The 23,360-nt window shown below is 36.5% G+C and overlaps 2 protein-coding genes across 2 annotated transcripts in view; both read left to right on the top strand.

The window, feature by feature from the left end:
• Nucleotides 1-23,360, top strand: part of il34 (interleukin 34) — a 65,619-nt gene that overhangs the window by 983 nt on the left and 41,276 nt on the right. The window contains 1 exon segment of the mRNA XM_030137519.1: nt 19,479-19,703. Coding sequence (XP_029993379.1) covers nt 19,658-19,703 — 46 coding nt within the window. The 5' untranslated portion in view covers nt 19,479-19,657.
• On the top strand, nt 5,485-8,256 carry LOC115421579 (trichohyalin-like; the record flags this gene model as incomplete). The annotated part of the gene is given in 2 exon segments (XM_030137518.1): nt 5,485-6,699; nt 7,927-8,256. Coding segments are annotated over 2 exon segments (1,545 nt in total), but the record flags the coding sequence as incomplete, so codon positions are not given.

Genomic DNA, 23,360 nt, shown 5'->3' on the forward strand with positions numbered 1-23,360 from the left:
TTAAAAATGTTTTTATTTCATAGTTTTCACACAGTTTATCAGTAAATACATGTTTCTTTGCTTCTAAAACTAAACACATGGTGTCCAGCTGAGTGGACATTTTTGTAACTCCATAAAAAATGGGTTAAAAAAAATCAATCGAATTGTTATTTTCATGCCTAAAGAGGAATAAAAACAGTCAGGAAAAAAATCTTGATGAAGGTTTTCATAATTCATGCATCAAAGGGTTAAATTCTATGTTTTACAAATATCTTAGTTTGCAATTCTTTTTATTTTTTAGTGTAAATAACTGCCTTTTACTCCACCAGGAGGTATTAGGATCGCTTTGCTTTGTGTGTTTGTTTGTTTGTCTGTCTTATAGCAAGATAACTCAAAAAGTTATGGACAGATTTTCATGAAATTTTCAGGAAATGTTGATAATGGCACAAGGAAAAAATGATAAAATTTTGGTGGTGATTGGGGGTGGGGGGCCAAGGGGGCCCACTGATCTGCTTTGGCGGAGGTCTGCGCTCTCCGAGTGCTTTTCTTTTTGTTGTTGTTTTACTGATATTTGTTTACAGCTGCAACCGATTAATCGACTCAAAGTGATCCAAAAAAATCATTCAACCACAATTCTCCAGAATCAAAGCTTTGTTTCCTTCATTTCTCTGCTGTTAAACTTTGGTTCCACTGTTGTGTTTCACATGGACGCTTATCGTGACGCACAAAGAAGCTTCAGTTCAGGAGAACTGCAGTAGAATATCTCCCTTCAATCAGTTCGAGTCGATTAATTGAATGGGGAATTTTTGCATTCGCTTCAACCACCTAATCGATTCATCGGTTGCAGCTCTATGTTTGTGTCTGTCTGTAAATTCTTGCGCTGAACCGCAGAGCTTTTCTTCAGTTTCATTGTACTTGGTACAATGACAATAAAGACATTCTGATTCTGATTTTGATTCTAATTCTGATATGGACAAACACATGTGGGGTCACCATGGAAACGGCAGACAAACCCACATGGGACCCTTCTATGCAGCCCAGCTGTAACCCTTGTGGGCCCACATGGACATGCTGGCTGGGTAGCAGATGTCACGGATCAGGAGCGAAAAGGCGAGACCTACGTACGCAAACACGCACCACAGAGTTACCACAGAAGAAGAAGAAGGAGAGGACAAAAGTTCAGATTACAGAAGCGTAACACCAGGTTAGATCAGATTAATAACTTCAGAATATGAGGATGAAAAAGCGCACAGTTTGGATCGAAGCTTTAATTCTAAGGTCATTAAAGAATATGAGGTGAAAGAATGTAACTGAAGTTCATCCAAGTCTGAAACAGTCACTTCATTGTGGTTTAATATGTATTTACTTACATGCAGTTCAATGCAGGGGTTTGGTTACAACAGTGTTTTTCAACCTTGGGGTCGGGACCCCACGTGGGGTCGCCTGGAATTCTGATGGGGACGCCTGAAATTTCTAGTAATTGATAAAGACTAGAAGCGCAGACCTCCGCCAACGCAGACCAGTGGGCCCCCCTGTGCCCCCCCCATCACCATCAAAATTTAATCCTTTGTTCCTTGTGCCAGTATCATTATTTCCTGAAACTTTCATCCAAATCCGTCCTTAACTTTTTGAGTTATCTTGCACACAAACAAACAAACAAACAAACAAACAAACAGACAAACCAACACTGGCAAAAACAGAACCTCCTTGGCGCAGGTAAATAAAATCTTACTGATAAAAATATATGGTGAGCTGAGAGAGACTCACAATCCATAAAAGAAAAACTGAGTGTGAAACTGCAGCACTGTGGTTCTGTTTATCTGTCAAATGTTCGTTGTGGTCAGTTTCAGATGCTGCAGCTCGTTCATAATTCATAGTTTGAGTTCTTGTTTGTTCAGTATTAACTGTCAGTCTTGTAAATCACAGCTGGACTGACTGTACATATCCTGACCAAGGAAAATCCAATTCTCCCTTTGTGCAGTAATCTACACCTGGATTTACTGCCTCCGTCCATAATATACATTATATAGACTAAATGTCCTCTAAAATTAACATTTATTTGCAACATAGTATAGGTTGGAATAAGGTTGGAAACCACTGGGTTAGAATGTGGAAAATCTGCTTTTTAACCCTTTCATGCATGGATTATGAGAACCTTAATCAAGATTTTTTTCCTCAGTGTTTTTATTCCTCTTTAGGCATGAAAAAAAACAAAACAGCGTGACTGAATTTTTTTATGAACCTATTTTTCATGGAGTTACAAAAATGTCCACTCAGCTGGACAGCATGCATTACATTTTTGAAGCAAAGACACATATATTTCAAACCCATCATCATAAAGTGACAAACTGTGTAAAAACTATGAAATAAAAACATTTTTTATGCAGCTAATCTGATGTTTTCTCACATTTTATCATATTCTAATACTAGTTATGGAGATAATATGCAAAAAAAAAACCCAAAACTTTTTGTTTGAGAAAATAAGCAGTTGATTTACATTCAAAAATGTTAGTGCAGATCAGGTTTATCAAGAACTGCAAAGTTACATTAATGGTCAGAATGTCAGTGTAGATGGTGCATGAGCGTCCTCTGTGTTGGTTGATATCCTCTTGAGATCCAGTAAAGTGAAAATCTTTAGCTTTTTGACATTAAACAGTCATCTTAATTGGAAACTGCATAATGCAGCAGTTTTTTCAGATACATTTTAAAAATTATTTTCATTCATTCATTCATTCATTCATTTTCTGAACCCACTTTATCCTCACGGGGGTCACTTGGCGCCTATCCCATTATTTTCATTTATTTATTTTTTAATGGAATGTCCTTTGCAATGAACAGCATTTTTTAAAAAATTTTTTATTAAAACTGTCAAACTTTAGTCCCCTACAGAGGACAAAAATGCACTGCTGGGTCTCAGGAAGATATGGAATTAAAACAACTAAACCCATGAACATACAAGAGAACAGCTGGAGAATATCTGTCCACTACAATGACCATTATGCATGAAAGGGTTAAAATTATTATTTCTATTTTTATGGCACAGGATCACTGCAAAAAGCATTCAGCATCTGTTCACACCCTCAAGCCAAAAAAATGTACTTATAAAAAGGTCATAATAAATGATCATATGTCAGCATTTTTCCTTCTTTTTTCTCCATAAATCTTTCTTTGATTTGCTGATCACTCCGTCTGTGTTGCAGCTCACGGCAGGAATGTCGACAAATTTAACAACTGTGATGTCAGTGACTCTTCCAGGTTTACTATAAACTACTGGCACTTTTTACATCCTCTGCCATAAAGTCATCATAAATCAGTATTTTTCTCTTATCTCTTAAATCACTTCAGCTCTGTTCAGAAGTACCAAATGTTCAATAATGTTCACGTTTTTAACCCTTTAAATGCCATCATTTGAACACATGATGCCACTTGTTTTATGGCTGATTTAAAACGATGTTCCGTGTGTTATTTATGTCCTTATTTTCATATTTATTTTTAATCTTAGTACGTACATTAAAACCACATTTTAAAATATTACATAAGAACTACTAATACAATAAAATCAGAGTCATAGTTCATCTTTAACATGTCCAAGACTCTGATATAAAACAATATCCCATCCCTCCACCATCTATTATATGGAAAATATCTCACATTTTGTGTTTTTTTTTTTTTTTTTTTTTTAAATAAAACTAGTGGTATCACACAATCAAACTGGCATTTAAAGGGTTAAAATCCTGAAAATCAATGACTATTTCACAGTTTTGAGCAGAACTGAAGTGGTTTAAGAGGTTTATATGGAAAAAAGTAGAAAATATATTGATGACTGATGATTTTATAGCATTGTTTGTACATGTACATTTTGGCTCAAAGGTTAGATAAAAAAAAAATGTCAAAAAAGAAACATTCTCTAGAAATTTGACCTTAAACGCAGATATAACAATCAAGAAATCAAAGAAAAAGAGAAAAAAAATTAACAAAAATGTCCAGAGGAGTTCACTAAGGGTTAAAAATCTTCATTTATGTGGAAAATATCTCATATTTTGTGTTGTTTGACAAAAACAAGTGGTGTCATGTGGCATTTAAAGGGTTAAAATCCTGAAAATTATTAAATATTTCAAAGTTTTGAGCAGAGCTGAGGTGGTTTAAGAGATTTATGCAAAAAAAAAAGTATGATTGATATATGATGACTTTATAAGAGAGGATAAATGTCAGTAGTGTGTAATAGATCTGTAAGAGTAACTGAGATTAGATTAAAAAAAAAAATCCAGAATGTGACCTTTAACGCAGATATAATGATCAAGAAAAAAAAAAGTTAAAAAAAAAAAAACGTCCTGAGGGGGTCACTAAGGGTTAAAAATCCTTATTCTTATGTGGAAAATATCTCATATTTTATGTTGTTTGACTAAAACAAGTGGTGTTACATGGCATTTAAAGGGTTAAAATCCTGAAAATTATTGAATATTTCATAGTTTTGAGCAGAACTGAGGTTCTTTAAGAGATTTATGCTTAAAAAAATAAATAAATAAAACGGAAGAAATATTGATATATGAGGATTTTATAAGAACGGATGCAACAACTAAAGAAAATCCACAAAGAAAAATGACACAAATGTCCAAAAAAGGTCTCAGAGGTCCATGAGGGTTCAGACTGAGCAGAAAAAACCACTGTCTAAACACCAGCATCAGAAGATTTCAACAACAGAGAAAACAAGAGAAGAGGAAAAGTGAAAGGACAGAAGTTCAGACACACTTAGAGGTCGAAGGCAAAAGCAGACGGGAACAGATTAACACTAAGTAGAGTTTCCAGTGGGAACGTCCCAGCGCTTCAGCTGCAGTAAAGTGCACGTACAGAGGTCTGGATTAGAGCTGCAGTTCCAAAATAATCTCTGAACAACATGTGCTCAAACAGGTTTATTCGAACTGTGCATTTCATTCTGCAGCTCCACTGTATTTAATATGTTTAATGCAGATTAATGGAAAAGTCTGTTCAGCACAGGCAGCGAAAAACAAATGAATAAAAGAGAAAAAAACACAGAAGGAGGACAGAAGAGCAGGATGAGTGGTTCTGTCTAATGCCTGAGTTCTGACCCACAGCCCCATCAGAGTGGGCGGAGTCTGAAGGTCCACAGCACCAAGGATTAGACAGGACCGACCGACGAGACGGACCAGGCACGCTTTAGGATGGAATGGACAACGGGTTAGAAAGGAGAGAGGAGAAGAAGAGAGGAGAGAGGAGAAGAAGAGAGGAGAAAGGAGAGAGGAGAAAGGAGAGAGGAGAAAGGAGAAGAAGAGAGGAGAGAGGAGAAGAAGAGAGGAGAGAGGAGAAGAAGAGAGGAGAGAGGAGAAGAAGAGAGGAGAAAGGAGAGAGGAGAAAGAAGAGAGGAGAAGAAGAGAGGAGAGAGGAGAGAGGAGAAGAAGAGAGGAGAGAGGAGGAAGGAGAGAGGAGAGAGGAGAAAGGAGAGAGGAGAAAGAAGAGAGGAGAAAGGAGAGAGGAGAAAGGAGAGAGCAGAAAGAAGAGAGGAGAAAGGAGAGAGGAGAAAGGAGAGAGGAGAAAGAAGAGAGGAGAAAGGAGAAAGAAGAGAGGAGAAAGGAGAGAGGAGAAAGGAGAGAGGAGAAGAAGAGAGGAGAAAGGAGAGAGGAGAAAGAAGAGAGAGGAGAAAGGAGAGAGGAGAAAGAAGAGAGTGGAGAAAGGAGAGAGGAGAAAGAAGAGAGGAGAGAGGAGAAGAAGAGAGGAGAAAGGAGAGAGGAGAAAGGAGAGAGGAGAAAGGAGAGAGGAGAAAGAAGAGAGGAGAAAGGAGAGAGGAGAAAGAAGAGAGGAGAAAGGAGAGAGGAGAGAGGAGAAGAAGAGAGGAGAAAGGAGAGAGGAGAAAGGAGAGAGGAGAGAGAGAGAAGAAGAGAGGAGAAAGAAGAGAGGAGAAAGGAGAGAGGAGAAAGGAGAGAGGAGAAAGAAGAGAGGAGAAAGGAGAGAGGAGAGAGGAGAAGAAGAGAGGAGAAAGGAGAGAGGAGAGAGGAGAAGAAGAGAGGAGAAAGAAGAGAGGAGAAAGGAGAGAGGAGAAGAGAGAGAGGGAGAAAGAAGAGAGGAGAAAGGAGAGAGGAGAGAGGAGAAGAAGAGAGGAGAAAGGAGAGAGGAGAAAGGAGAGAGGAGAAAGGAGAGAGGAGAAAGGAGAGAGGAGAAAGGAGAGAGGAGAAAAGAAGAGAGGAGAAAGGAGAGAGGAGAAAGAAGAGAGGAGAAAGGAGAGAGGAGAGAGGAGAAGAAGAGAGGAGAAAGGAGAGAGGAGAAAGGAGAGAGGAGAAAGAAGAGAGGAGAAAGGAGAGAGGAGAAAGGAGAGAGGAGAAGAAGAGAGGAGAGAGGAGAAAGGAGAGAGGAGAAAGAAGAGAGGAGAAAGGAGAGAAGAGAAAGAAGAGAGGAGAAAGGAGAGAGGAGAAAGAAGAGAGAGGAGAAAGGAGAGAGGAGAAAGAAGAGAGAGGAGAAAGGAGAGAGGAGAAAGAAGAGAGGAGAAGAAGAGAGGAGAAAGGAGAGAGGAGAAAGAGAGGAGAAGAGAAAGAAGAGGAGAAAGGAGAGAGGAGAAAGAAGAGAGAGGAAGAAAGGAGAGAGGAGAAAGAGAGAGAGGAGAAAGGAGAGAGGAGAAAGAGAGAGGAGAAAGAAGAGAGGAGAAAGGAGAGGAGGAAAGAAGAGAGAGGAGAAAGGAGAGAGGAGAAAGAAGAGAGGAGAAAGAAGAGAGTGGAGAAAGGAGAGAGGAGAAAGAAGAGTGGAGAAAGAAGAGAGGAGAAAGGAGAGAGGAGAAAGAAGAGAGAGGAGAAAGGAGAGAAGAGAAAGAAGAGAGGAGAGAGGAGAAAGGAGAGAGGAGAAAGAAGAGAGGAGAAAGGAGAGAGGAGAAAGAAGAGAGGAGAAAGGAGAGAGGAGAAAGGAGAGAGGAGGAGAAAGAAGAGAGAGGAGAAGGAGAGAAGAGAAGAAGAGAGGAGAAAGGAGAGAGGAGAAGAAGAGAGGAGAAGGAGAGAGGAGAAAGAAGAGAGGAGAAAGAAGAGAGGAAAAGGAGAGAGGAGAAAGAAGAGAGGAGAAGGAGAGAGGAGAAAGGAGAGAGAGGAGAAAGGAGAGAAGAGAAAGAAGAGAGGAGAAAGAAGAAAGGAGAGAGGAGAAAGGAGAGAGGAGAAAAGAAGAGAGGGAGAGGAGAAAGAAGAGGAGAAAGGAGAGAGGAGAAAGGAGAGAGGAGAAAGAAGAGAGAGGAGAAAGGAGAGAGGAGAAAGAAGAGAGAGGAGAAAGGAGAGAAGAGAAAGAAGAGAGGAGAAAGAAGAAGGAGAGAGGAGAAAGGAGAGAGGAGAAAGAAGAGAGGAGAGAGGAGAAAGAAGAGAGGAGAAAGGAGAGAGGAGAAAGGAGAGAGGAGAAAGAAGAGAGAGGAGAAAGGAGAGAGGAGAAAGAAGAGAGGAGAAAGAAGAGAGAGGAGAAAGGAGAGAGGAGAAAGAAGAGTGGAGAAAGGAGAGAGGAGAAAGGAGAGAGGAGAAAGAAGAGAGAGGAGAAAGGAGAGAAGAGAAAGAAGAGAGGAGAGAGGAGAGAGGAGAAAGAAGAGAGAGGAGAAAGGAGAGAAGAGAAAGAGAGAGAGGAGAAAGGAGAGAGGAGAAAGGAGAGAGGAGAAAGAAGAGAGAGGAGAAAGGAGAGAGGAGAAAGAGAGAGGAGAAAGGAGAGAGGAGAAGAAGAGAGGAGAAAGGAGAGAGGAGAAAGAAGAGAGGAGAAAGGAGAGAGGAGAAAGAAGAGAGGAGAAAGGAGAGAGGAGAAAGAAGAGAGGAGAAAGAAGAGAGGAGAAAGGAGAGAGGAGAAAGAAGAGAGAGGAGAAAGGAGAGAGGAGAAAGGAGAGAGGAGAAAGAAGAGAGAGGAGAAAGGAGAGAAGAGAAAGAAGAGAGAGGAGAAAGAGGAGAGAGGAGAGAGGAGAAGAAGAGAGGAGAAAGGAGAGAGGAGAAGAAGAGAGAGGAGAAAGGAGAGAAGAGAAAGAGAGAGGAGAAGAAGAAAGGAGAGAGGAGAAGAAGAGAGGAGAAAGGAGAGAGGAGAAAGGTGAGAGGAGAAAGGTGAGAGGCGAAAGAAGAGAGGAGAAAAGAGAGGAGAAAGAAGAGAGAGGAGAGAGAGGAGAGAGGAGAAAGGAGAGAGGAGGAAGAAGAGAGGAGGAAGGAGAGAGGAGAAGAAGAGAGGAGAAAGGAGAGAGGAGAAGAGAGAGGAGAAAGGAGAGAGGAGAAAGAAGAGAGGAGAAAGGAGAGAGGAGAAGAAGAGAGGAGAAAGGAAGAGAGGAGAAAGGAGAGAGGAGAAGAAGAGAGAGGAGAAAGGAGAGAGGAGAGAAAGAAGAGAGGAGAAGAAGAGAGGAGAAAGGAGAGAGGAGAAAGAAGAGAGGAGAAAGGAGAGAGGAGAAAGAAGAGAGGAGAAAGAAGAGAGAGGAGAAAGAAGAGAGAGGAGAAAGAAGAGAGGAGAAAGAAGAGAGGAGAAAGGAGAGAGGAGAAAGGAGAGAGGAGAAAGAAGAGAGGAGAAAGGAGAGAGGAGAAAGAAGAGAGGAGAAAGGAGAAAGAAGAGAGAGGAGAAAGACGAGAGGAGAGAGGAGAAAGGAGAGAGAGGAGAAAGAAGAGAGGGGAGATATGAGCACAGGCATGAACCCAACACACACATACCAGAACCTGGGAACTGGAAACAGCCTGTAAACCATCCTGTAAACCATCCTGTAAACCATTCTGTAAACAGCCTGTAAACCAGCCTGTAAACCATCCTGTAAACCAGCCTGTAAACCAGCCTGTAAACCAGCCTGTAAACCAGCCTGTAAACCATTCTGTAAACAGCCTGTAAACCATCCTGTAAACCATTCTGTAAACAGCCTGTAAACCATCCTGTAAACCATTCTGTAAACCAGCCTGTAAACCAGCCTGTAAACCATTCTGTAAACAGCCTGTAAACCATCCTGTAAACCATTCTGTAAACAGCCTGTAAACCAGCCTGTAAACCAGCCTGTAAACCATTCTGTAAACCAGCCTGTAAACCAGCCTGTAAACCATTCTGTAAACAGCCTGTAAACAGCCTGTAAACCAGCCTGTAAACCATTCTGTAAACAGCCTGTAAACAGCCTGTAAACCAGCCCCTAAACCATTCTGTAAACCAGCCTGTAAACCAGCCCCTAAACCATTCTGTAAACAGCCTGTAAACCAGCCTGTAAACCATTCTGTAAACAGCCTGTAAACAGCCTGTAAACCAGCCCCTAAACCATTCTGTAAACAGCCTGTAAACAGCCTGTAAACCAGCCTGTAAACCATTCTGTAAACCAGCCTGTAAACCATTCTGTAACCAGCCTGTAAACCATTCTGTAAACCAGCCTGTAAACCAGCCTGTAAACCATTCTGTAACCAGCCTGTAAACCATTCTGTAAACCATTCTGTAAACAGCCTGTAAACAGCCTGTAAACAGCCTGTCTCCTCCTTTGTCCCTCTCTGTCTTCCTGACTTTGAATCCTTGGACACTGTTGTGAACTTCTGGACCTGTTGGAACTTGAACCGGTTGGTGTTTTCCTCCAGCTCCTGGCAGGTTGACCTCAGGTTCTACTTCAGGTCAGACTGAAGGTTTTCTTGGACGAGGACAGTTCCAGTGTTTGAACTCTGGGATGATGCCACACTTCGGTTTTCTTTTCAGCCTGTAATTACACTGGACAGGTTTTGTTTGTGTTTTTTTTTTGCAGACTTGAACCTAACTGTGGCTTCAGTTGTTTGTTGTTCTGGTGGCCTGCCACTTGGACTTCATCGCTGGTCGTACGTTCAGTCGTCCAGGGAATGTTGTTGAGTTGGTCAGAGGGTAATTAGTGAAATACGAATGAGAAAAATGACTGTGGTGAAAATACCGAGATGAAGAGGGAAAGTGAAAGAACAGTGAAAGGAGGAGGAAGGAGTGAGTCATTCAAATGGTTTATTGGTTGGAGAAAGGCCGAAGAATGAGACGTCAAACATTAACGACCTGTCAACGAAGCTTTAACCCTTAAAGACCCAAACGTCCACCGTGAGCACAACCATCTGCTGATCTGAACACTTTAATATCTGTTTAATGTCTGTTTAATATCTGTTTAGTGCCTGTTTAATGCCTGTTTAGTGCCTGTTTAATATCTGTTTAGTGCCTGTTTAATGCCTGTTTAGTGCCTGTTTAATATCTGTTTAGTGCCTGTTTAATGCCTGTTTAATGCCTGTTTAGTGCCTGTTTAGTGCCTGTTTAATGCCTGTTTAGTGCCTGTTTAATGCCTGTTTAATGCCTGTTTAGTGCCTGTTTAATGCCTGTTTAGTGCCTGTTTAATGCCTGTTTAATGCTTGTTTAGTGCCTGTTTAGTGCCTGTTTAATGCCTGTTTAGTGCCTGTTTAGTGCCTGTTTAATGCCTGTTTAATGCCTGTTTAATGCCTGTTTAATGCCTGTTTAATGCCTGTTTAGTGCCTGTTTAATGCCTGTTTAATGCCTGTTTAATGCCTGTTTAGTGCCTGTTTAATGCCTGTTTAATGCCTGTTTAATGCCTGTTTAATGCCTGTTTAGTGCCTGTTTAATGCCTGTTTAGTGCCTGTTTAGTGCCTGTTTAATGCCTGTTTAATGCCTGTTTAGTGCCTGTTTAGTGCCTGTTTAGTGCCTGTTTAATGCCTGTTTAGTGCCTGTTTAATGCCTGTTTAATGCCTGTTTAGTGCCTGTTTAGTGCCTGTTTAGTGCCTGTTGATCCATTCAAACTATCAGTATGTGTCCAGAACTAGTGTAAAGACAGTTTTACCTCAGTTATTCAAAGATAAAATGTACAAAATACTGGAAAAATGAGAATTCATCATTTCAAAACATCCAGAACCCTGTATTTAGTCTGTGAACCCTGAAAAACCACAACTGTCTACTGATATATACAGGTAATATAAGATATATACAGGTAATATAGGATATATACAGGTAATATAAGATATATACAGGTAATATAAGATATATACAGGTAATATAAGATATATACAGGTAATATAGGATATATACAGGTAATATAAGATATATACAGGTAATATAAGATATATACAGGTAATATAGGATATATACAGGTAATATAAGATATATACAGGTAATATAGGATATATACAGGTAATATAAGATATATACAGATAATATATGATGTATACAGATAATATAGGATATATACAGATAATATAGGATATATACAGGTAATATAGGATATATACAGGTAATATAGGATATATACAGGTAATATAAGATATATACAGATGATATAGGATATATACAGGTAATATAGGATATATACAGATGATATATGATGTATACAGATAATATAGGATATATACAGGTAATATAAGATATATACAGATGATATATGATGTATACAGATAATATAGGATATATACAGATAATATAGGATATATACAGGTAATATAGGATATATACAGGTAATATAGGATATATACAGGTAATATAAGATATATACAGATGATATAGGATATATACAGGTAATATAAGATATATACAGATGATATATGATGTATACAGATAATATAGGATATATACAGATAATATAGGGTATATACAGATAATATAGGGTATATACAGGTAATATAGGATATATACAGGTAATATAGGATATATACAGATGATGTAGGATATATACAGATAATATAGGATATATACAGGTAATATAAGATATATGCAGGTAATATAGGATATATACAGATAATATATGATGTATACAGATAATATAGGATATATACAGATAATATAGGGTATATACAGGTAATATAGGATATATACAGGTAATAAAGGATATATACAGGTAATATAGGATATATACAGATAATAAATGATATATACAGATAATATAGGATATATACAGGTAATATAGGATATATACAGGTAATATAAGATATATACAGGTAATATAGGATATATACAGATAATATAGGATATATACAGGTAATATAAGATATATGCAGGTAATATAGGATATATACAGCTAATATAAGATATATGCAGGTAATATAGGATATATACAGATAATATAAGATATATACAGGTAATATAGGATATATACAGGTAATACAGGATATATACAGATAATATAGGATATATACAGGTAATATAGGATATATACAGGTAACATATGATATATACAGATAATATAAGATATATACAGGTAATATAGGATATATACAGCTAATATAGGATATATACAGCTAATATAGGGTATAAACAGCTAATATAGGTTATATACAGGTAATATAAAATATATTTAGGTCATATAGGATATATACAGATAATATAGGATATATACAGATAATATAGGATATATACAGGTAATATATGATATATACAGATAATATAGGATATATACAGATAATATAGGGTATATACAGGTAATATAGGATATATACAGATAATATAGGATATATACAGATAATATAGGGTATATACAGGTAATATAGGATATATACAGATAATGTAGGATATATACAGATAATATAGGATATATACAGATAATATAGGATATATACAGGTAATATATGATATATACAGATAATATAGGGTATATACAGATAATATAGGATATATACAGATAATATAGGATATATACAGATAATATAGGATATATACAGATAATATAGGATATATACAGGTAATATATGATGTATACAGATAATATAGGATATATACAGATAATATAGGGTATATACAGGTAATATATGATGTATACAGATAATGTAGGATATATACAGATAATATAGGGTATATACAGGTTATATAGGATATATACAGATAATATAGGATATATACAGATAATATAGGATATATACAGATAATATAGGATATATACAGGTAATATATGATGTATACAGATAATATAGGATATATACAGATAATATAGGGTATATACAGGTAATATATGATGTATACAGATAATATAGGATATATACAGATAATATAGGGTATATACAGGTTATATAGGATATATACAGATATCTATAGAGGTAATTCCAGCCTAAGGATGACAGTGTGTAAATCCTTGCTATATTATGCTTCCGTTGCTCATGTTTTCAACGGCCTTAGATCCTTTTCATGAAGTCCGGCTGTGAATCCTGACAAACGTGAGTTCAGGAGGAAACGGCTCCGAGGCCGAGCAGCTGAGCAGCTCCATGTGTGGATGTCATCAGAGTCAGCAGGGGTTCCTGGTTTAAGTCGGCCGCCCACAGCTCCAGTTTCACACTCTGAGTAAATTAAACAATATTTTGGGGGTGCGTGGGGGCCGTGTGCAATGATGTGGTGATTAATGGGGTGGTGACGTGGAAGTCGGGGGTCACATCACCATGACAACTGCTACTGTGTACAACATCAGTCCAACACCTTCACCGTGGAGTCGACTGCGTCACTGTTCCACCTTCAACTACTGCTTTTGCAAAGTTGTGCATCCGTGCATCATTATCTGTATTTTGCGGGGGTTTTTCAGTGAAAATCATATGTTTTCCTATATTTAATATATCGATCATGTAGATGTTCATAAAAGTTCAGATTAAAGTTGAGGTTTATTATACCAAAAACAGAGAAAACTGAAGAAAATTTTACTTTTTCAGTCAAATATATCATTAACTGAATAGAAAACAAGCATCGACAATCTTATTTTGTTCATTTTTATCCATTTTATTTAATATTTTATTTGTTTTGGTTCTTTTTTTTTGCCTGTTTCATAATTTTTTCTTCAATTTTGTTCATGTTACTTAATTATTTACTGGTGAATCAATGTTGTAGAAGATGACAATGTTACAGAGCCTTTTTCTCTTTATTGATTTATGGCCATTTATTACGTTATTTTAGTTTTTCCATTGAAAACCAGGTATTTTCCTATATTTAATTCACTGATCATGCAGATGTTCATCAAAACTCGCATTAAAGTTGAGGGTTATTATATCAAAAACGTGACAAAAAGTGACATAAAAACAAATGTCTACAAACTTATTTTGTTCCTTTTTATTCATTTTGTTTAGTGCTTTTTTTGTTTTGGTTCATTTTGTAATTTATTTTATAATTTTTTTCAGAAATTTTGTTCAGTTTGTGGCTTCGTTTTATTGTTGTTGCCTATTATTTTTTCAGTTTTTTTTTTTTTTTAATTTTGTTCATTTTATTGATTAGTTTGGCTGTTTTGGATTTTTTTTTTGTGGCTATTTAATTATTTTTCCTTAATTTTTGTTCAATTTGTTGCTTATTTTGTTTATTTTTCTACCTTTTCTTGCCCATTTCATTGATTATTTTACTGGTGGAATCAATGTTGTAGAAGATGATGGTGTTTCCATGGTAACTACGGAGCCTCTGAACGTCCAAATGGGTCATATCTGATGACCATGAAAAGATGAAGAACTGTATTTTACGCCAATTATTGACATGGATTGAAAGGATTAATGGATCAACGGGTATTAAACCTTTTACATTAATAGATGAGTTTGGTTTTTAAAGGTTAACAGACTAAATACAGGGTTCTGGATGTTATGAAATGATGAATTTTCCCTATTTTTGAAGTATTTTTGCTCATTTTCTCCTCAAATTGGTTAATTTTTTCCCTTATTTTACAAGTATTTTGTTTATTTTATTCACATTTTGCAAGTTTTTTTTTTACATTTTACAATGAATAATTGAGGTAAAACTGTATTTAACACTAATTATTTACACGTATTGATCAGATTAGTGGATCAACAGGTGTTAAACAGTTTATATCAGTAAATGGTTTTGGTTTTTAAAGGTTAACAGACTAAATATAGGGTTCTGGATGTTATAAAATGATGAATTTTCCCTATTTATGATGTATTTTTGCTCATTTTCTCCTCAATTTGGATCATTTTTTCCTTATTTTTCAAGTATTTTGCTCATTTTATTCACATTTTTCAACTTTTTGAACATTTTATCCTATGAATGATTGAGGTAAAACAGCATTTTACATCAATTATTCACACGTATTGATCAAATTAGTGGATCAACAGGTATTAAACAGTTTAGATCAGTAGATGGTTTTGGTTTTTAAAGGTTAACAGACTAAAAACAAGGCTCTGGGTGTTATGAAATGATGAATTTTCCAGTTTTTTTTTTTATCATTTTCTCCTCAAATTGGTTCATTTTTTCCTTATTTTGCAAGTATTTTGCTCATTTTATTCACATTTTGCCACTTTTTGTATGTTTTATCCCATGAATGATTAAGTTAAAACTGTATTTTATACCAATTATTCACATGTATTGATCGGATTAGTGGCTCATTAGTTGTTAAACAGTTTAGATCAGTACATGGTTTAGGTTAAAGGTGTATGCTTGGGTCTTTAAGGGTTAAAAACATACACATTAACACCTCTACAAGGCCGTCATGTCATGTATTTGCTGTTTGTTAAGGTGGAAGAAAAACACGTTCTTTGTTGCAGGGATTTTTCAGCAGAGATTAATTAAAACAATCTGTTCCTCAACCAAACACCGACAATGAAAGAGAAAAACCATAAAATTCTGTTTAGAATCAACAGCATCAGGATGTAATTAATGGAGAGTATCAGGATTTAAAACATCTGAACTGACAAAGACATGGTAATCATGAAAAGTCTGTTCAAGCAGAACCAGATGTCAGTATCAGAACCATTCGTACTTAACATACAGAGGTCTGTGGGTGGTAATGATTATCCAGAAATACTGTTGTCATATGTTTACTGTTACGTCTAATCCACTGAATAGGAATAATGTTAACAATATCTGACTAAGTACATGCAGTAAACAGTGTTTCTGGAGGTTGTTTGACCTTCTTTTCTCCGTGTTCGGCTTCTGGTTCCTCAACATTCCTTTTGTTTTCTGTGTTTTCCGGTCGACTGCATATTCACCTGCATGCACCCAGCTGTCGATGCCATCTAAGAAGCACCGTCAGGGGTGAAGGGTTACTCTGTTCCCATGTTTCAACTTTGAGAAACAGTAAAAAAAAAAAAAAAAACAGGTTTTGTGTCGAGGTTTTACTCTGAAAGTGCAGTTTGAGTTTGTTGTGTTGGATTTTGAGGTTTTCAAGTCCTTCCTCGTAAATGTAAATATTTTCATAGTGTAATGGGATTTATTTGATGTTAAACCAAGAAGAAAATTTGTAGTTGTCAGTATTTATGGGTTATTACCTCCGCCAAGGAGGTTATGTTTTTGCCGGCGTTGGTCTGTCTGTCTGTCTGTCTGTCTGTGTGCAAGATAACTCAAGAAGTTATGGACGGTTTTGGATGAAAATTTTCAGGATATGTTGATACTGGCACAAGGAACAAATTATTAAATTTTGTTGGTGATTGGGGGTGGGGGGGCCACGGGGGCCCACTGATCTGCCTTGGCGGAGGTCTGTGCTCTCCGAGTGCTTTTCTAGTTTTTACTTCCACCAGGGAACGGCAGAGGTTTTGTTTTCATCGGGGTTTGTCTGTTTGTTTGTCTGTTAGCAAGATAATGCAAAAAGTTATGGATAGATTTGGATGAAATTTTCAGGATATGTTGATACTGGCACAAGGAACAAATGATTAAATTTTGGTGGTGATAGGGTGGGGGGGTGATCTGCTTTGGTGGAGGTCTGCGTTCTCCAAGTGCTTTTCTAGTTTTACTTGAGATTAGGGCTGTGTAATAAAACGGTAACATTTACCTGTATATCGCAAAATAACTTTTCTTCAATAGAAATGTGAGACATGCTTGATGGAATTTTGATAGAATTTATTCGTCCATGTTTTGACAGACATAAGAACAGCCAATCATAACAAGAAAAGCACCCCCCCCACCCCCCCGATCACCACCAAAATTTAATCATTTCTTCCTTGTGCCAGTATCAACATTTCCTGAAAATATCATGAAAATCCGTCCTTAACTTTTTGAGTTATCTTGCTAACAAACAAACAAACACGCAAGGCAAACACACAAAGCAAAGTGATCACGATACCTCCTGGTGGAGGTAATTAACTAGCGCTGCAGGGAGTCGGACGTCCAAAGCAAGTTTCATTTTCAGTTTATGCCATTTATGGCAGTTAAGGAACGCCCCCCCACATATATACCCCAGGTATTGTTTGGTGAAGACGGTCTGTTTTGTTTGTGTTCTCTTTTAAAACCTGAAAGCTTTTTCCTGCTGGTCAGACTTTTAGTTTAGTTTGAAACCTATGGAGCTGTTTTATTTTTCTGAAACAGTTGTATAATGTTCTTCAGCACATCTGTCATGTTCAGTGTCTGACAGAAAATAAATCAGATTTAAATCCAAACTAAGCCTCTGATGTCTTCACACCTAACTTATGAGTAACGCACAAAATTTAAGCTTAACAAAAATAGTGATTTGATTTGTATCATGACACATATCGATATTGTCTGATATGAAAAAAATGATCATGATATGATTTTTTCCCATATTGCTCAGCCCTAGTTGAGATCAGATTGTTCTGTTTGTGGAACCTGAACTAAAATCAGTTTAACGTCCTTCATTGTTTATATCTTCAGTGTAATTTTTGCCTTTCACACATTCATCCCATGGACTGGACTGGACCCTTTGGTGGGCCGGTTTTGGCCCACGGGCCGTATGTTTAACACTCCTAATTTAGACGAACAAATGGACTGTGAAAAAAGCCCAGAGCTGAGGTGAAGTTAATGTTGTTGTCGTGTATTTATTTGTCTTTTTTAGGTCCATCTAAAAGTTGAGTCAGTCCTTGTTCCTCCACTTCCAGTCTGTTTTTTCAGGAGTATCTGGTTTTGTACTGGAGGAAAGAATGTGTGGACTTCAGGTCACCTCTGACTGTCCTGTAGATAGAGGAATTAGTAAAACAAACCAGGGCTCCACCCCAAAACAACGACCCACAGTGGGTGGAAAGTCCACATTAAACAGATTAAATAAGAATCACATACATGGAAATGTTGGACCCAGACACTGATACCGATACTGATACTATGTACTGATACTGATACTAATACTGATACCGATACTGATACTATATACTGATACTGATACTAATACTGATACTGATACTATATACTGATACTGATACTAATACTGATACTGATACTATATACTGACACTGATACTGACACTGATACTAATACTGATACTCATACTGACACTAATTCTCATGCTGACGCTGATACTGATACAAATACTGATACTGATGCGGACACTAATACTGATACTGATAATAATTCAGATACTGACACTGATATTAATATGGATACAAACACGGATATTGAAACTAAGACTAATACTGACACTAACACTGATACTAATACTGATACTGATACTAATACTAATACTGACACTGACACTAATGCTGATGTTAACCCTTTCATGCACAGTGGTCACTACAGTGGACAGCTATTTTACAGCTGTTCGATTCATGGATTTTGTTATTTTAGTTCCATATGTGCCAACACAGTGGACGCTCATGCATCGTCCCACACACTGCAGTTCATAAAATTGCTGCAACTTTGCTGTTCTTCATAAATTTGATCTGCACTAACATGTTTGAATGAATATCAGTTGCTTGTTGTTGTTATTAGACTGTAATTAACAGGGTTTTTTTAAACATAATGATGACAAAAGTGGCACTGGGTTTTTATGGGTTAAACAAAAAGCTTTCTTTTTTTTTTTTTTTTTTTTTTTTTTTTACATATTATCTCCATGGAGTGAGTATTGACCAGTATTAGAGTATGTTAAAAAGTGGGAAAACATCAGATTAGCTGCATTAAAAATGTTTTTATTTCATAGTTTTCAAAGTATATCAGTAAATACGTTTCTTCTCTTCAAAAATTAAATGCATGGTGTCCAGCTGAAAGGACATTTTTGCAACTAAATGAAAAAGAGGTTCACAAAAACATGTCAATTGCGTTTTTTTTTTTTTAATGCCTAGAAGAATAAAAACACTAAGTAAAAAAAAAAAAAAAATCTTAATTGAGGCTCTTATAATTAATCCATGAAAGGGTTAATACTGACACTAATACTGATACTGATGTTTATACTGACACTAATATTAATTCTGATACTGACACTGATATTAAAACAGATACTAACACTGATAATAATTCTGACACTGATACTGATAATAATTCTAATGCTTACACTGATACTGACACCAATACTGATATTGATACTAACACTGATACTAACACTGATACTAACACTGATACTAACACTGATACTAATACTGATACACATGAACACACACTTTTCCACCTCTGTGTTCATGGTGAATATTATCAATAGAAACAGAAGGTTATTGTACTGAATGTTGCACAGATTTAGGTAAAACACCACCCAAAACTAGAATTCTACGCACCATAAACACACATCAGTTTATGAAACATGAGTTCATCCACATGTTCGTCCAGTGTCGACCTGGTATGAGGCGTTCGCTCGGTCTTTGTGCGTCCGTCTGTTCGTCCACGGGGCCTGATGCCAGTTCCTACATCTGTTTGCATTCTGGTCTGTTTTCTGTGCAGTTCCCTTCATTGCATCTGTCTCTTGTTTTCAGGCTGTTAACAGCAGAAGGAGAAGCCCGACTACAGGAGATGTTGCAAAGATGAACGTCCGTCCGACCGAACACGTGCACTGAGGAGCTGCAGACGTGCACGCGAGCGTCGGAACGGCCAATACGACGTACGCACGAGGTTGGAAACACCGTGTTCAGGAGGAACTGTGGAGCTGCTGAGTATGGTTCAACTGTCCACGTCAGTCTGCCTGCTGGGAGGGCCTGTGGGTAAGACATGACGGTCCGTACGCAGGGGTTCACCTCTGTTCACTGGACCCTCAGCCTTTAAACCTGATGCACTACATGGGGTTTTGTGTGCATTTTGTCACACCGAACTGGGACAAAAGTATGTGGACACATTGAATCCAGGTGTTTCTTTTCTAACAGGGGTCTGAGATACAAACGATAATGACTAATGTCAGAAAAGAGTTTTATATTATGGGATAAATATCAGTGCATTGGTTAGTTTGGGTTAAATTATCTTTGTTTCTAAAATACCTCAGAGATGATCACTTTGGAAGCAAAGATAACAATTTAAATAGATAGATAGATAGATAGATAGATAGATAGATAGATAGATAGATAGATAGATAGATAGATAGATAGATAGATAGATAGATAGATAGATAGATAGATAGAGTATGCAGCAAAGGGTTAAAAAGTGCTACAGAGAATTGATTTTATTGATCTGAAACTGGGAAAATTTCCAAAACTAAGAAAGTAGCAGTGGGTTTTTATGGGTTAGAGTTTCATGGGGAATTTTATACATTTTTCTAAACTATATGGACATAAATATTGGGCCACATCATGTCTACAGCTGTTAGATGTCCTGTTTGTGATGATTTGAGATAAAAACATTATGTTCCTTTTAAGTTTAATGTTATTTTTTTTTCTTCCTCAGTGAGATGTGAGGAAAGTAGATGGTTAGTTGTGAAAGAAAATTATTATTAATAAGTCAGAGCATGAAAAATATTTTAGAAATTTAGAGGAGGAACATTTAAAATCATGGTCATGGATAAAAAAAAAAAAATCAATGTTGAGAAAAATGAACTAAAAACCATCTCTGAGGCATTTTGGAAACAAATATAACAATATAACCCAAACTAACCAATGCACTGATATTTATCTCATAATATAAATCTATATTTTGACATTAGTCATTATTGTTGTGTATCCCAGACCCCTGTTAGAAAAGAAACACCTGGATTCAACGTGTCCACATACTTTTGTCCACATCGTGCACACGCAGATGTAAACTCTGTTCTATTTCTGTATAACTGTATTATTAGTTGGTGTAAATGGAGGCATGAGGCAGCCACCTGCAGGCAGGAGGAGAAGGATGCAGGTTCTATCTGTGTTGAAAAAACTGTGGTTTTGTCTTTTTTTTTCAAGAGAAATATTAAATATTAAATATCTAGTAAATAGGAGCTTATGGAACCAACTTATTTTGATAAAGATGCTGTAAGTTTTTGACCTGCAAAACTTATTTTAGCTGCACATTCTCGAAATATGATGCTAAAATGAACAACTTTTCATTTCTGACCTAATGCCAGTTGTGAAAAATAGTATGAACTTTTATACAGGGTTTCTGCAGGTTTCAGCAGATGTAATTTAATCCTTTTTAACGACCTGCATAAACCCTGTTATAACATGAAATAAACAAACAAAAAAAAACCTTTTTATTTTCAATAATTGACGTAAAAATTGAATTACTTCCATTTTTTATTTTTTCATCCTGGTATATGTCCGTGATTAACACCAACGTTGCTTTATATGCATTATTTTTATTTTTGGTTATAGGTCAAATGTTAAATGCTAAAATGTGTCAGTGTGCATTTTGTACTCACTTGGTCAAAGGGTGTTCGTGTAGAAATTTAACACTGTTTACAGTCTGCTGATTTTGCTGGATGGGTCAAAATAAAAAAATTAAAAAAAAACATGCAAAAATGAACAACTTTTGAATTCTGACGTGAAAACAAATTGTGAAAAATAATATGACCTTTAATTAGCCCTATCAGCCCGCTGGCGGGCTGATAGGGCTAAAAAATTATATTAATATTCATCTACTATAAAAATATAATAAATCAGGACAATGGATGTTTTTTCAACTTTTGCTCAAAGTTTAGACCCTAATGTTAATAAAAGTGCATCAAAAGTGTATTTTAGTGCAAACTTTAATGTTCAAACATGATTTTTAATCTTTGTGGGGTGAAATATACGCTATTAAAAATCTCCGACACGAACAATTAATTTATGCATATCATCATCCAGCTGAAAAAAAAAAAAGGCAAGGATAAAAAATTCTAATTTCTCTTTTAGTTTTGTTACAGTTTACTCAGGCATAGTAATAGATACAGTATTTTAGACGATGGGAATAGATTCTGTGAGGTCTCCAAATGTCCATAGACACCAAGAACAATTATATGAACCTTATTATTGTGAAGGAATTCTTCATTTACTTTGGGTATGTCTTTTTAGGCGTTTTTCCCCTGAAAATATGTCAGGGTTAAACAGGTTTAATAACATGAAATGTAAAGTGTGCATAATATACTCACCTGGATACCTGAGGGTTAAATGATCATTTGTAAAGTTAGTGTCCAGAATCTGAATTTACAGTCACTACTGGATGTGATATGGATCAGATGAATAATCCACTATTACCCATAAAGATGGAATTATTTATTTTCAGCCACATTTGTCCTTTTCTTCCTCTTCATTCACATCAGTAATCATCTTTGATTACATTACAGTCATTACATACTGAGTATCAGTTACACTTTATTTAGAATAAATCACATCATCACAGTTATTTAACCAGAAGAACTAAAAATATTTAATTCAACTATATGGGCAACAGGGAAGAAGTAACGACAGACAAATATAATGTAATCTGTAATCTATATTATATTATATTCCACCTGTTATATTTGGCCTGTTCTGACTGATGGTGATGACAGACAGGACATATTTCAGACATTCTAATTTTGTCAGTTCATATTCTCTATTTTAGGACGACTCTGTCTCCGGCAAAGTGTGCATAACATGTTCACATGGATACAGAAAGGTTAAACATAGGAAAATATCTGAATTTCACTTAAAAATGCAAAGGAAAATTGGATATTTAACAGTGATAAACCACTCAAAGGTTGAATATGGAGAAACCTCATTTGGAAGGACAGTGTTCGGTCTTTAAGAGTTCAACATGTTGTTTGACAAAGTTGCATTTGACGTTTGGAAACACAAAGCGTATAATTTGCACAGTGTTGATTGTTGCGACTAAATCCAGCATGTGGAAATGTTGTTGAGCGGCTGAAGGAAAGTATTCTTTGACTTGTTTTGGCAGCTCTTGTGTTTATCCCTGTTACATAATAACAGCTGAACTGAAGACAGAGCCACAGGTTCAGGAGGTTTCCTTCAAACGCTGTAAAAGCCCGTTTGTGTCTGTGTTTAGTATATTTGGTCAGACCTATACTCATATGCTGCGACTCTGAACCCTGGATATAAATAATTCTCCTGTTTTGGGCCTTTTCAGACACACTTTGGTCTGACATACAGAACCTGTGGTTGACAGACGCTTCATCTGAGGGTTTTTCTGGAACCATGTGAAAACTCAAAGCCACTGTTTCTCATGGTCGATGGTTATTGTTGTCTTAGCGTCTAGTACGTGTCTTGTTTTTTTTTTTTTTTTTTTTAACTTAGTTTTTATTAGATTGTCTTTTTTTATCAGTACAATACAATGTATACCAGGGGTCTCAAACATGCGGCCCGGGGGCCAAATGCAGCCCGCCAAAGGTTCTTTTTATAATAATTTTTTGCTGAAATCATTTTTTTTTTTTTTTTGCATGGTTGTTCACATAATTTAGCACCATCAGACTCATGTGCAAA

This window comes from Sphaeramia orbicularis, chromosome 6, assembly GCF_902148855.1.
Source record: "Sphaeramia orbicularis chromosome 6, fSphaOr1.1, whole genome shotgun sequence".
NCBI classification, from domain to species: Eukaryota; Metazoa; Chordata; class Actinopteri; order Kurtiformes; family Apogonidae; genus Sphaeramia; species Sphaeramia orbicularis.